Here is a 14489-nt window from a genome sequence, read left to right as displayed (position 1 = left end):
ACAAAAATCTGATTTAATTGCTCTTTTGCTTCAGAATTGTTGTTGGCTCCTATTAATTAAAATCCAAATAATGTTTCATGTACAGGTTTCTTCCCAGTCTGACCTGAATCTCCCTCTTAGCCCTAACTAGTTTCTTACAGTCCTTCAAGCACCATAAGTCCTTCTTGCATAATCCTATGCCTTCATTTATTCCATTTATCTACCTGGGATGTTTTTCTTTGCCTAGTTGAGTTTTTAATCCTACAGCATAACTCATCTGGAATGTTACCTCCATTGTGAAGCCATCCTGATCTTCCCCAAGCAGAATAATTTGCCCCTTTGTTAATCTCAGAAATATTTTAAAAAATAATTTTTGTGGGGTTGGGAGGATGTCACTGGGAATTGAACTCAGGGGCACTCAATCACTGAGCCATATCCCCAGCCCTGTTTTGTAGTTTATTTAGAGACAGGGTCTCACTGAGTTGCTTAGGACCTTGATTTTGCTGAGGCTGGCTTCGAACCCTCAATCCTCCTGCCTCCTGAGCTGCTGGATTACAGGCGTGCATCACTGTGCCCAGCATTTGGATATCCTTTCTTTAGTTAACCTTTTTCAATTGATTCTAATCTTCCTATCCCAAACTTCCCCAAATCAAATCTATGATAATTCATCATACAATCTTACTAAAGTTAAGGAATTAAAACATATTGCTGTTTGCTAAATCACTCACATAGCAGGATCAGAAATGGAAATACATTTAAAATTTCTCTTTTTTAAGATCCTTAGCAAAGATACGATATAGGTGTTAGATATAATTGAGTATTCTCAGTTGAATTTTCAACAGCATCTTTCATTTAGTATTTAGAATTTATTTCATCTCAACTTGGTGATACATGCCTATAATCCCAGCAACTCAGCAGCTGAGGCAGAAGAGTTACAGTTGGATGCCAGTCCAGGCAACTTAACAAGAGCCTGTCTCAAAAAAGTAAGTAGCTCAGGGATAGAACACCTCTGGGTCCAGTCCCTCCTGGGAAGCCATCAGGTGGCAGACAGAAAAATTAAGTATCCTCTTCCCAAAGCAGCATCTGACTTTAGCTAAATTAAACCATTTATTTGCAAACCTACTTTACAAAAATTCACCTATAAAAAACTATTTCTTTTTTTTTTTTTTTTTTTTTTTTTTTATTAACACCAGGAATAGAACCCAGGTGCTTAACCACTGAGCACTGAGCTACATTCCCAGTACTTTTTATTTTTCATTTTGAGACAGGGTCTCTCTAAGTTGCTTAGGGCCTTGCTATTGCTGAGCCTGGTCTTTAATTTGCAGTCCTCCTGTCTCTGCTTCCCAAATCACTGGGATTACAGGTGTGTGCCACTGCACTGGCTTTTAGCACTCGACCATTGAGCCATGTTCCCAGCCCTATTTTTTTTTCATTTTATTTACAGACAGGGTCTCACTGAGTTGCTCAGCGCCTTGCTTTTGCTGAGGCTGGATTTGAACTTGTGATCCTTTTGCCTCAGCTTCCTGAACCGCTGGGATTATAGGCATGCAACATGCACCCGGCTTAACACTTATTCTTAAATTGCAGGTTTTTATAATCCAGTTACATTTCTCTCATCTATTTTTCTAGCCAAGTTTAAATGTTTTGGAATATCTTTATCCTTTTATGAGCTAGATTTTAACTCTTAAAGATAGAAATCTTCAAACTGTTTTGATCATACACTGACCTCCCAGGTTTTAAAAAACTTTGAACGTGTACTTTCAATATATATATGTATTTACAAACTATACACACACACACACACACACACACACTTTTATTGCTATATTCTGAGCGCAAAAAAGAAAGGATTAGATGATGTATAATCCTAAGGACATAGTTATTAATAGTAAACATTTTTCCCTTTAAAACTAGTATTTTTTTTTTTTTTTAAAGAGAGAGAATTTTTTTATGTTTATTTTTTAGTTTTTGGCGGACACAACATCTTTGTTTGTACGTGGTGCTGAGGATCGAACCTGGGCCACATGCGTGCCAGGCGAGCGCGCTACCACTTGAGCCACATCCCCAGCCCTAGTGTGCTTTTATTTAAAATTAAGGTTTAACATCTCAAAGTTGTGGTTTTCTTGTTTTTTTGTTTGTTTGGTTTTGTTTTTTGCTACAGGGATTGAACCCAAGGTCATTCAACCACTGAGGCACATCTCCAGTCTTTTCTCTCTCTCTCTCTTTTTTTTTTTTTTTTAATTTTAAATTGCTGAGGCTGGCTTCGAACTTTTAATCCTTCTGCCTCAGCCTCCTGAGCCACTGGTATTACAGGCATGCGCCATGGCACTCAGCTCCATCCAGGGTTGTGGTTTTTGAGTGTCATTTAATTAATTTATTTATTTGAAGTACTGGAAACTGAACCCAGAGGCATACTCTGCCACTGAGCTACATCCTCATCTATTTTTACTGATTTTTTATTTTGATAACAGTCTTGCTGGCCTTGAACGTGTGATCCTCCTGCCTTATCCTCCCCAGTAACTGGATTACAAGTGTGTGCCACCATATTCTCATAATTTAATTGATTTTAATGCTTGATTTGACTGGCCATCAGAATTGACAGGTATAGAAGACAAGATACATAGATCTAGGTCAGAAAACAACATCATTATGTTTAAGAAATCATGATTCATTTTTGCAGCCACAGATCTCTAGCTTCATTGATGTCAACAATTTGTTCTTATAAATCAATCAAAATATTTTTACATATTTAAGAATGAATTAAATATCTTGGTTTAGAAGACTGAAGTTTTGGTTAGAAAATTCTGTTTCTAACTCAGAAAACAAAATTGTTGGTGACAACACCATATAACATTGGTTAATATAACATACTCAACATCCATCTTCAAAGGCTCTGTATGTTGCTTAGAATTCTTTGAAATTGGTGCTTTCTCACTCTTTTTAAAAAATATTACCTTTATCTTGAAGGAAATTAAAAGAGTATGTGATCTTTTTTGAAAATATGTATTGAATACCAGGTGGGGTGACTCATGCCTGTAATCTCAATGATTCTGGAGACTGAGGGAGGAGGATCACAAGTTTGAGACTGGCCTCAGCAATATAGAGAGATTTAGCAACCTTGTGAGACCCTATCTCAAAATAAAAAGGGTTGGGGATGTAGCTCAGTGATAAGGCACCCCTGGATTCAATCTCCAGTACCCACACCCCCAAAAAAGATACACACAAACACACACACACACACATTGATGGATTAGCATATTACTAATAGTTAATTATTATCAAAGAAAAGATAAGGAAACTTGTAACATTTTATAAAAGAAAAATAATTTGTCATTAAGTCCTAGATTTCTTCTAAGTACTTTTCTATAAGACAACTAGTAAACAGCTTCATGGTTAAAAGATTTTCTTGGTCAGTCCTATTTAATCCCAGTTACCTTACTTTATTTTAATGGTTTCATTTTTATAAAATTTACGAGTGTCTGACTTTTTGTAGCACTTTTTCACACCTGACTTCAACTTCTATGCCTTCTCTTGACTTTGATGAAATTTATTCTCCAAAAGCAAAATTAATTTTTCTATTAGGGTTGTTAAAAAATTGTAGTAGTAATACTTTTTTAAGTTTTGCTGAGCTAAAAAATGGAAATGTGAATGCAGTTTATTAGGCTTATAAATTATTAGTAAAGTTCTATAATTCTAAATAAAATTTTTGTTTTAGGTTCAGTTCCAGAAAGTATCTTAGAGGACATTAAAGGTAAACTAAGTTCCTGTTTTTATCCTTTTCATTCTTTTTTTTCTTTTTAGCTGTAGATGGACACAATATTTATTTATTTATTTGTTTGTTTGTTTTGTGGTTCTGAAGATTGAAACCACACGAGCGAGGAAAGTGCTCTACCATTGAGCCCTAGCCTCAGCCTCTCCTTTCAATTTTTAATGTTAGTTTGGATGGTATATTTTAAATACTTACATAGAAAATAAAGTCATAATGTAAAATCCTAAAATATTTAGTGGATAGGTTACAGAATAATATAAATAAAAATTCAGATTTTCTTAAGACCCATGGGAGCTCTTTCATTATTCATGATATGTTATTGAAGCAGCTTCTCAATTATATATGGAGTATATAGGGTTACCAGGAAACTATTAGACTATTAGCTTATACAGTATAAAATAGCAGTTGTTTAAGAAAACCACTAATTCAGTGTCATCTGATGTTTCTTTTATTACTTGAGTTTTTCTTTGTACATGTTTAATAAGGTTAGTCATTTTTACTGACTATTCAGAAATTCTAGAATTAGAACCAAAGTATATTGGATTCACTTTAATAAGATGTATTACTTCTACTTTGCTGGAATAGATTTTTATGATAATATTCAAATTGGGTTTCTAGTATTTTTATTCACTACAAAGAAAAGCATTTAAAATACAATTTATGTTCTTCAGTACTTGGAGTATCATGTAAAATTAATACTCTGAAATTCTTTTAAAAAATTAGATAATAATGGATTTTAGAGTTAAAGGGATTTGAGGATAATTTAGTATAGTCAGTTTCCTGAAACATTAGATCATTTGTTCTTTGTCACCCAAGTGGGTAAAATGAGCATCAGGTCTATAAATAGGTCTTGTTCTTGCTCTTCATTATAATGCTTTTTTATATGGTATACTTACCTAAAAATTTTTTTCATTGTTACAAAATTTTAGTCATTTGTAATCAAGCCTATTGCAACATTCAACAAGAAAATGAATTTATCTCAAGTAAAATAATGCCTTTCCTTCCTATTTTTCAGTCTTATTCTCCATGATGTAACAGTTGTTGACCATGTGAATTGTTTCTTTTATATAACCTCTAACTTATAAAAACTTGTTTAATTATCCTGTTAGGAAAGCAACAATTGGCAGAAGTTTAAAAGATAGATATTCAATATTGGTGAGATTCTAGAAAAGTGAATATATATGATTGATATATATATATATAAAACATATAATATATAATTCTAATAAATAAACTTTTTGGGAAGCAATCTGTCATGTTAAAATTTAAAGTGTTCATTTCATTTAAAAGGGGAATATTGAAAGATATTTGATAACTCATAATAAGGAATATCAGGTAGCAATTAGAAAGAAGGAGCTAGATAAATAAATTTGGAAAGAAGTTGATAATGTTAAGGAAAAACTATGGTGTTGAATAATATGTACAAAAGGATCCCATTTCTATTAAAGATAAGTATACAACACACTCATAATTCAATAAAATTCTTTTCATAATACATGTCGTTTGCAAGTAATTCATCCAAGTCATCATGCTTCCTGTGTTTAACTTCAATTCTGTTTCTACTTTTAAATTTTTGTTCTCAGAAGGAAATAATTGTGCCAAAAAATCCTGCAAGTATTCTCAGCAACCAAGATTTTTTAATAAAGGTTCAGAAAGAACAGGGTGGTGGAGTAAAAATCTGGTTTAAAAAAAAAAATGTTAGATTGGAGAAGCTACATTTCAGGATACTAATAAATATGTTTTAGTATCCTGAAATGTACAAAGGTTTTCCTCAAAGGTGGTTTTCTTTTTTCAGTGTGGCTTTACTTTATATGAACACTTGACTAGAATTGTTAAGATAACTGCTGTGTAATTTTACTCTGTTCAGTTAATCACAAGCCATTAACAATCTTTTCTCCTCCTTTCTTTTTAAGTGCGCACTTGCTTTGTAAGTGACCTGAAGCGTGGACTAAAAATCCAAGCTGCAAAATTTAATATTGATGGGAATAGTGAGGTAAGTTAAAAAGTAAATATATCTTATTTTTTCATAGGTTACAACATGTATAGACTTACACTTATGATATCTTTATTTCAGCGTCCCTCACCGCCCCCAAATGTTGACTATCCATTAGATGGAGAGAAGATTTTACATGTCCTTGGATCGATCAGGTTAGATCTTAATTTTTATGAGCACAATAATAAGCAAAATAAATTCTTGGCTTTTAAAAATACTTGTATTTTTATAAGCCCTTATTATAGTATTGCCAATTTGACAATAGAGATTTTTTTTGTTGCCTGTTTGTTTTCTACAGTACTAGAAATTAAATCCAGGAGTGCTCTATCACTGAGATATGTCCCCAGCCATTTTTATTTTTTTGTTGTTAATTTTGATAGGGGGCATCTCACAAGGTTGCTGAGACTGGCCTCAAACTTTCAATCCTCCTGCCTCAGACTCCCAAGTCTCTGGGATTAAAGGTGTGCAAAACAATGCCTGGCCAGTTGAGTTTTTTCATTAAGCTTCATAATTCATCGTTAATTATATTCAGGTTTTTAAAACTTTAAAAAAGTATATTTTCCTGTTATCAGAATAATTCAGAATTAGTTTTAGTAACAAAACTAGCAATTCTTTGAGGCATAACAAGAAGTTTGATACCAAATATTTGATAAAAACAGGTAGTGGACCTGATGGCATTGAGTACCATAATATTGCTTCAGGGATGACATGTCTTTTAAGTCCAAACCTAGACTCCATAGATTGAATCCCATGACTCTTTTTCCTTTTCTAGATCGTACTCCAACAATTGGCTTCAGCTCTTTTGCATTATTAATTTATTTAGAAATTGGCTGGATCATCTTATAAAGCATAAAAATATGCTACAATATCTTTCTTTAAAAATTTAAAAAAGAAAAGGTTTGATGCTTTAAAATAGAGGCTTATAAACTTTTGTATAAAGGACCAAAAAATACATGTATGGCTTTGTGGTTCATATGGTCAGTCTCCTTTCAGCTACTTGACTCTACAGTTGGGGCACAGAATCAGCCATAGACATGCTAAATACTAATGAATTTAGCATGGCTGTGTTCAAGTAAAAATTTATTTGCAGAAATAGGTTCAGGGCTGAATTTTACTCACAGGCCATGATCACCTGACTCTTGCTTTAAAACATTGTTTTGGTAGACAGAATGCCTTTTCCAAACATAATCAATTTTCAAGATTAATTAGTAGTTCACCTTTTATTATTTATTTGAATTAATATGTAACACTATGCAATAAAGGAACATTTTTAAAAGTCACATGCTAAACATTATATTTTAACAAAATTCATAAGTGTTTTTTTAAATACTTATTTTTTAGTTGTAGTTGGACTCAATACCTTTATTTTATTTATTTCTATGTGGTATTGAGGATCGAATCCAGGGCCTCGAATGTGCTAGGTGAGCTCTCTACTGCTGAGCCACAACCCCAGTCCATAAGTGTGTTTTTATTTTCACTTTTAATCTTTTATTATTTTGGTGGTATTGAGGTTTAAACCTGAGTTATAGCATATGCTAAACACACACTGTACCACTGAGCCATATCCCAAATCCCCATAAATGTGTACTTATTTGAAAAACTGCTGGGTTTGGCAGGTACTCCTATAATCCCAGTAGCTTGGCAGGCTGAGGGAGGAGGATCCTGGGTTCAAAGCCAGTCTCAGCAACTTAACAAGGCCCTAGGCAACTCAGCAAGACCCTGTCTCTAAATAAAATATAAAAAAAAAGGGCTGGGGATGGCTCAGTGGTTAAGCCCCCCTTGGTTTAATCTCTGGTATCAAAAACAGAAAACCTTTGAGGATGTCTGCTTATAGAGTTCTGAGTTAAGTTTACATAGTTTATGATTTCCAGTTGTCAGTTGGTGGTCTTAAAGTATATCAAGAGCTTAAAGGTGCTGTAAATCAGTCTTGGTACATAATCCTTCTAGTTATTTTCTTCTCGACTTTTACAGTTGTCTCACCTGTATTAAAAAATTTTTTTAAATTTTTGTCTTTCTAAAGCAATCAACATAGCTTTCATAGAAAGAACCACTTTTTTTCTACCTTAATATTCATTGGTTAAGTAATAATTATTAAGTTATACAATTTGAATATCAAATCAAGTGATAAAAGATTTGGAAACAGGAAACCCACTCTTCATAGCATGCATCTCAACTGGTGGAAGCAGAAGTTTGCACACACAGCAGCAAGGGGCTGACTTGCCATAAATGTTTAGCATACTGCAGGCCTCAATTTACTTGAATGATGAAAGGGAAAGAGTTTTAGCAAGTCAGTTGAATCTCACTAAGAGAATTTTGTGTTTTGAAAAGATTTTAGAGCTTTAAAATGTGTATCCTGATTTTATAAAAATAGAACTTAATACACATTTACAATTGGTTTTATATTGCATTGGTTAGGGTTTGATTTGGCCACAAATTATAAAACATGAAGATAGTGGCTTCAGAAGTTCCATCTGTCATCTCTGGGATATAGCCTGATCCTTAAGTCCAGGATAGTTGGCCATATAGCTACCATGTCTGTGTTTCAAGCAAATAGACCTAAGAAGAAGAGTGCTTTCTCTCCTTTGAAGAAAATGTTTTTGAAATTCCATATATCATCACTTTTCTCAATCTTATTTTCTCATATTTGATTATATGTAGCTATGTGTTTTAACTAGTGGGGTTCTATAGCCAGGCATAAATGTTACATACCTGGAATCCCAGTAACTCAGGTGTCTGAGACAGGAGGTTCTCAAGTTAGAAACCAACCTGGGAAACTGAGCAAGATCCTGTTTAAAAATAAAGAATAGTAGAGAACCCCTGGATTCAATCCCTAGTATCTACCCCCCAACACACAAAGGAGGTCATATTTTCAAATTTTTCAAGTAATATTGATTAGTTACTAAAAATAATAGAGGATTCCTGAGAACCCTTTCAGTTTCTTTCGTGGTTATATCTTAAATAACTATAGTATAATATCAAAACTAGCAAACTGTATTTCTGTTGGGGATGTTAAACCCCAGTGGTGTTTTTTATCGATACAATTCCAGGTCTTTTCATTTTTTATTTGGGGGCAAGGTTTTGCTAAGTTGCTGAGGCTGGCCTTGAACTTTAGATCTTCCTGCCTCAGCCACCCAAGTTGCTGGGATTACAGGTGCACACCACTGCACCTGGCCTATAAGTGGAATCTGAAGAACATCAAATATCTAGAAAGAGGATAGAACAGTAACCACCAATGTGACAAGGGGAAGAAAGTGGAGAGAAGGGGGCTAAAGGACACAAATTTATAGTTTTGCAGGATGAAAAAATCTATAGGTATGGTGTTCACTTAAGGATTATAGTAAACAATATTGCATTATATACTGTAAACTTGCTAAGAGTAAATTTTAGCTGTTCTTACCTCAAATAAAAAGGTAACTATGGACAGGAATACATAGGTTAATTTGCTTGACTGTTTTAACAATTTCATTATATATGTTTATATCAAAACATCATTTTTTTTACCTTAAATATATACAATAAAAAGTAGAAATATTTCATCAACTTGAAGATCTTTTTCATGCTGTCCCAAAGTAGTTCTTTTAATTTGAGAAAAGAGGAATGGATATTTTATTAGGCAACTAGCAATTTTTGTCGTGTTTAATTTTTAAAAACAGCCAGGCAGGAGGTAGGGTTGTAGCTCAGTGGTAGAGTACTTGCCTAGCAAGTGTGAGGCTCTGGGATCGATTCTCAGCACCACATATAAGTAAACAAATAAAGATCCATCATATTTAAAAAATAAAAAACAGCCAGGCATCACCGTGCTCACCTGTAATCCCATCTACTCAGAAGGTTGAGGCAGGAGGATAACAAGTTTGAGGACAGCTTCAGCAATTTAGTGAGGCCCTAAGCAATTTAGCAAGACTCTGTCTCAAAATAAAAAATGAAAAGGGCTGGTAATATAGTTCAGTGACAAAGCACACCTGGTTCAATTCCCAGTACCGAAAAAGGGAAGAAGGAAGGAAGGAATGTTGAGGGGTTTTTAGTTATTTTTAAATCCCTTGTATCATTGACTTATATACTTATTGAATCTTATTAACTTTTACAGAATACTGTTTCTCTTCTGTTACTGGATTTGGGGAGGTGTAATTGGGCACAAAATATATGTTAATCTATACATAGTAATAGTGATAGCTAATACTTAGGGAATACCTATGTGCCAAAACTTGCTCTACTAACTCATTGAATCAACCCCTGTGAGGCAGGTACTTTTATTCTCCTCATTTATAAATGAGACCATCTTGTATTTTTAAAATTATTCTGCATTAACATAGTACTTATACATAAAAATTAGTGTCAATACAGCTAATGGTTTATTCTCTGTCATATTATATAATATCAACCAAACCTTGTCTTTTTGTAATTTCAGAGATTCAGTTGTGGAAATTCTCTTTGAACAAGATAATGAAGAGAAATCAGTTGCCACGTTAATATTGGATTCTCTTCTGCAGGTATTTTGTTAAAAGTTTCTGTTTTGACAGTCTTCAAGGAAATTTTTTAAATGTTATTTTCTCTATGTCCTTGTCATGTATTATTTTTGAGAAGAAAAAAACCAGGGAATTTTTTGTTTGTTTTTATATCCCTTATCTCACTAGCAATTGTGCTTGTCGAATTTTACTAGCTTTTATAGAGTACTACTGTTCCCCCCTTTTTTCTTTTTCTTTGTAAACTCAGGATTGAACCTAAGGCCTGGCAAAAGCTAGGCATGCACTTTACCACTGAGCTGTATCCCCCACCCTTTTTTTAAGCATTTTATTTTGAAACAGGGTCTTGCTTAAGTTATCAGGGCTGGCTTTGAGATTGAGATCCTCCTGCCTCAGCCTCCCAAGTAGTGGGGATTACAGCATGCCCTTTTTTTTAGGAATCCTTTTTTACTGTTCCTTTTCCAGTGGTTTACATTTTTTTTTTTTTTTTTTTTTTTTTTGCTCTTTAAAACTTTTCTGTTGAATGTTTTAGTTAATGAGCTTTATTTTGACACTGAGATAGGTAGGTTATCTATATTTCAAACCCAAGAATAATTACTGCCCTGAACATATGTATGTTTTTCAAAGCAGGGATACAGTTTTTACTTTATACCTTGTGTGGTTTGTGGTTCCTTCAAACTCAGGTTTGTATAATTTTAAATTTTAAATTCCACATGGCAAAGCCTGGCACAATGGTCCATGTCTGTAGTCACAGCTACTCCACAGCATAGCAGGAGGATCACTTCCCTAGGAGTTCAAGGCAAGCCTGGCCAATGTAGAAAGACTCCTTCTCAAAACAAATGAATTCCATAAGGCAAATGATACTATATCCCTTTTGTTTAATGACTATCTAAAATAATATCATCTTGTATGACCATATCATTCCTTATTAGAACTGTTGTGAAAATAATTTTTAAGTGTTATCTTTCTACTCAAAAACTAGCCCTGGATATAATACTCTGACGATAACACTATAGAAAAATTAAACTTCCACATATTTTCCTAACTTCAAAAGAAAAATTACCTTTTATGCTCTTGGCCCAACTTAGTCATTCTACTTTGTAAATGAGAACCTATCCAAATACCAGTGGCATATACCACATTGCTGTAGTCCCGGAAACTCAAGAGGCTGAGATGGGAGGATTGCAAATTGGAGGCAACTTTTAAAACTTGTCTTAAAATGAAAAAAAAAAAAAAAGGGCTGGGCATGAAGCTCAGAGGCAGAGCATTCTTTGGGTTCAATCCCCAATACCAAAACCAAAACAAAACAAAAAATACTCACATATTTACTGCCATATGCCCTGTGGATTTAAAAGTTCTAAGTGCATATAATGTGCTAGGATTACGGTGGTTGTATTTGATACATAAAAAAAACTTGCAGGTGCCTTTATTGTAATATAAATGATGAAGTATTTAATCTATACTACATACTTGTATGTATTTGCTTTAATCAAGCAGTACTTTCCCAAGTAAGGATAAATTCCTTCCTTTCTTTTCTTTTTTTTAAATAACAGTGCCCAATAGACACCAGGAAGCAACTAGCAGAAAATTTGGTAGTCATAGGGGGCACATCTATGTTGCCAGGATTTCTCCACAGATTGCTTGCAGAAATAAGGTATTTGGTAGAAAAACCAAAATATCAAAAAACACTTGGCACCAAGACATTCCGAATTCACACTCCACCTGCAAAGGCTAATTGCGTAGCCTGGTTGGGAGGTAAGAATTTTGTTTTTAATAAAGGGGATTGAGGGGAAGGGATAAGGGAAGAACAGTGGAATGAATCTGACCTAACTTTCATATGTACATATATGAGCATACCACAGTGAATCTCACCTCATATATACCCACAAGAAACTAACTTTAAAAAATAAATAAATAGTAGAAAGGTCAGTAGAGAGAAGGGAACAGAGGGAGGAGGGAAGGGAAAGGGAAAGTATTGGGGTCTGAATTAGAACAGTTATATTCCATGCCTTTATAATTATGTCAAAATGAATTCCAATGTTATATATAACTAAAAAAAAATAAAAAGAAAAAAATAAGTTAGATTTAAAAACATTATGTAATAATTTATTTCTGAGCAGCATGAATATAAAATGATTATATTAAATAAATCAATGTTCAAAATTGCCTGCTTAATAAAAATAATGATTAATTTTTCTCTGAACTGTGACTATTCTTTATATTAATCTTCATAAAATAAAAATATACCTATTTTTCTTGTTATTTGCATTGTGATTTTAAGTAAGTTTTTATATTCAATTAAAGTTATCTCTCAGAGTAATGATAGTTATAAATTTATTCTAATGATGCTGCCATTGCTCAAAGCAATCCTTACAGAGCTAAAGAGCCACAAATGAAAATTGACCCCTTTATGTTTGATTATACTCAGAACATTCTCTGAGAACATTCAGAGAATGTTCTGAGTAATGATCCTTTCACTGAAATAAGCAAATTGCCTACTAAGTAACTACTTTGAAGAGAAACACAATTGTGAATCTGTATAATTGTATACATTCTGACATGTGTTTTATTATGCACTTAGAGCTAGTTAGGTATCAGGATTATATTATACATTCAAAGAGAGAAATAAATTATTAAGATTTTTAAATGAACATAGTATTTCTTATAGAATTTGGTGAATAATGTAATTTTGATCTAGGACAAATGGTTTAATTTTTAAATTACTTTTATAAAAACTGACTTGTGTTTTTATAAGGTCTTCAGTATAAAATCTTGGGACTTTAAAATGATGCCTATTGAGTTTTACCTGCCATTTTATTGAATTGTGGCAAGAGGACACTTAAGAAAATTGTCTTATTGATTGTATTTACACAAAGCTGAAAATACCTTTTATCTCACTTTCTTCCAGACATAGTAACACTTGTTATCATACTCACTATCATCTGCTGAAAGCTATTTAGTTACTTTCAACACAGAAATTAGGGCTTACCCTATTATTTAGAATACAGCATAACTGGTATTAAAGAGTGTGAATATGCACTACTGAATTTTACCAGTCCACTTTTTTCATATAGTAGATATATGGCTATTCAAAGGTCTCTGATAAAATATTTTAATTTAACTGTAAAATTATTTTTACCACACAGGGGCTATTTTTGGAGCATTGCAAGACATACTTGGGAGTCGTTCAGTTTCAAAGGAATATTATAATCAGACGGGCCGTATTCCTGATTGGTGTTCTCTCAATAACCCGCCTTTGGAAATGATGTTTGATGTTGGGAAAGCTCAGCCACCTTTGATGAAGAGAGCATTTTCCACTGAGAAATAAAAGTTTGATTAAAATTCAACTTTTCTTCATTTCAAATGTTTAATCAATTATAAGCAAATTGTACAAAGTATGTGGGATGCTTTATTATAGATGACTTTAGTGGAAATGAAAGCATTACTGTATATACTCTTTTAATTTTTAATTAGTTTGACTTTGTTTCTGTTGTGTAGTAATAAAATGGTAGCTGTTGCTGTTGTCTTTCTATCAGTGAAATGTAGGTAAGCACTTTAATTTTGGAAGTTCGTTACACAACACAGTCCAGTTTTCAAAAAAGAATAATAGCATTCTTCCAGTCTGTTTTTAAAATTTCTTTCTTCTGCTACTCATGTGTCCATATTATAATAGTGTGGCTTTTCCAGGAATATATTTGATTCTTTGGACTGAGAATGTTTGGTTGCAGGGTCAAGCACTTGACAAAGTATGGAAATATTCACTTTTTAACTTTACAGTTTCTTTTATGAACAATTCTACATTTCTAAGCTATTTCATTTTTATGTAACATTTCATCTGCTGTATAAACATGTTTTCACAATATTATTAATCCCTGCTTTTGTGCTTTATATATTCTCAGGGTCAGGGGTTCTTTGAAAAATATACTCATCCATTGTTTAACTTTTATTTTTATTTGTTATATGTTTACTTTTTAAAATACTTTTGGCAGAGCCCAGCATGGTTGCACACATCTATAATCCCAGTGAAGCAGAAAGATCATAAGTTCAAAGCCAGCCTCAGCAACTTAGACCCTAAAAAAAAAACAGCTCTGGAGAGCCTCTGGGTTCAACCTCCAGTACCATGATTTAAAAAAAAAAAAAAAACTAGCATTACTTTGTCACTATGTGTCACTTTAGTAGCCCAAGACCAAGGTTTATTTGTTATCTACTGAATGCTGTGTACCTATTGTAATACAGTGTTATATACTGTAAGTGCTACAACAGTAAGATGTAGATCTTTGCCTTTATG

General features: G+C 33.2%; 1 protein-coding gene across 2 annotated transcripts in view; it reads left to right on the top strand.

Annotated features, from left to right (window-relative positions):
- The window catches only part of Actr10 (actin related protein 10), a 29738-nt gene extending 16020 nt beyond the window's left edge, over positions 1 to 13718 (top strand). For both annotated transcript variants that reach the window (XM_076850441.2, XM_076850440.2), the window contains exons 8-13: positions 3695 to 3730; positions 5662 to 5741; positions 5823 to 5896; positions 10147 to 10228; positions 11755 to 11956; positions 13348 to 13718. In XM_076850441.2, the coding sequence (XP_076706556.1) occupies positions 3695 to 3730; positions 5662 to 5741; positions 5823 to 5896; positions 10147 to 10228; positions 11755 to 11956; positions 13348 to 13529 (656 nt within the window). In that variant the 3' untranslated portion in view covers positions 13530 to 13718. The remainder of the gene's footprint in view (positions 1 to 3694; positions 3731 to 5661; positions 5742 to 5822; positions 5897 to 10146; positions 10229 to 11754; positions 11957 to 13347) is intronic.
- The last annotated feature ends 771 nt before the right edge of the window (positions 13719 to 14489 follow it).

Source organism: Callospermophilus lateralis, chromosome 3 (genome assembly GCF_048772815.1).
Source record: "Callospermophilus lateralis isolate mCalLat2 chromosome 3, mCalLat2.hap1, whole genome shotgun sequence".
NCBI classification, from domain to species: Eukaryota; Metazoa; Chordata; class Mammalia; order Rodentia; family Sciuridae; genus Callospermophilus; species Callospermophilus lateralis.
The sequence above is the reverse complement of the archived record's forward strand: the minus strand, read 5'-3'. Positions and strand labels throughout refer to the sequence as shown.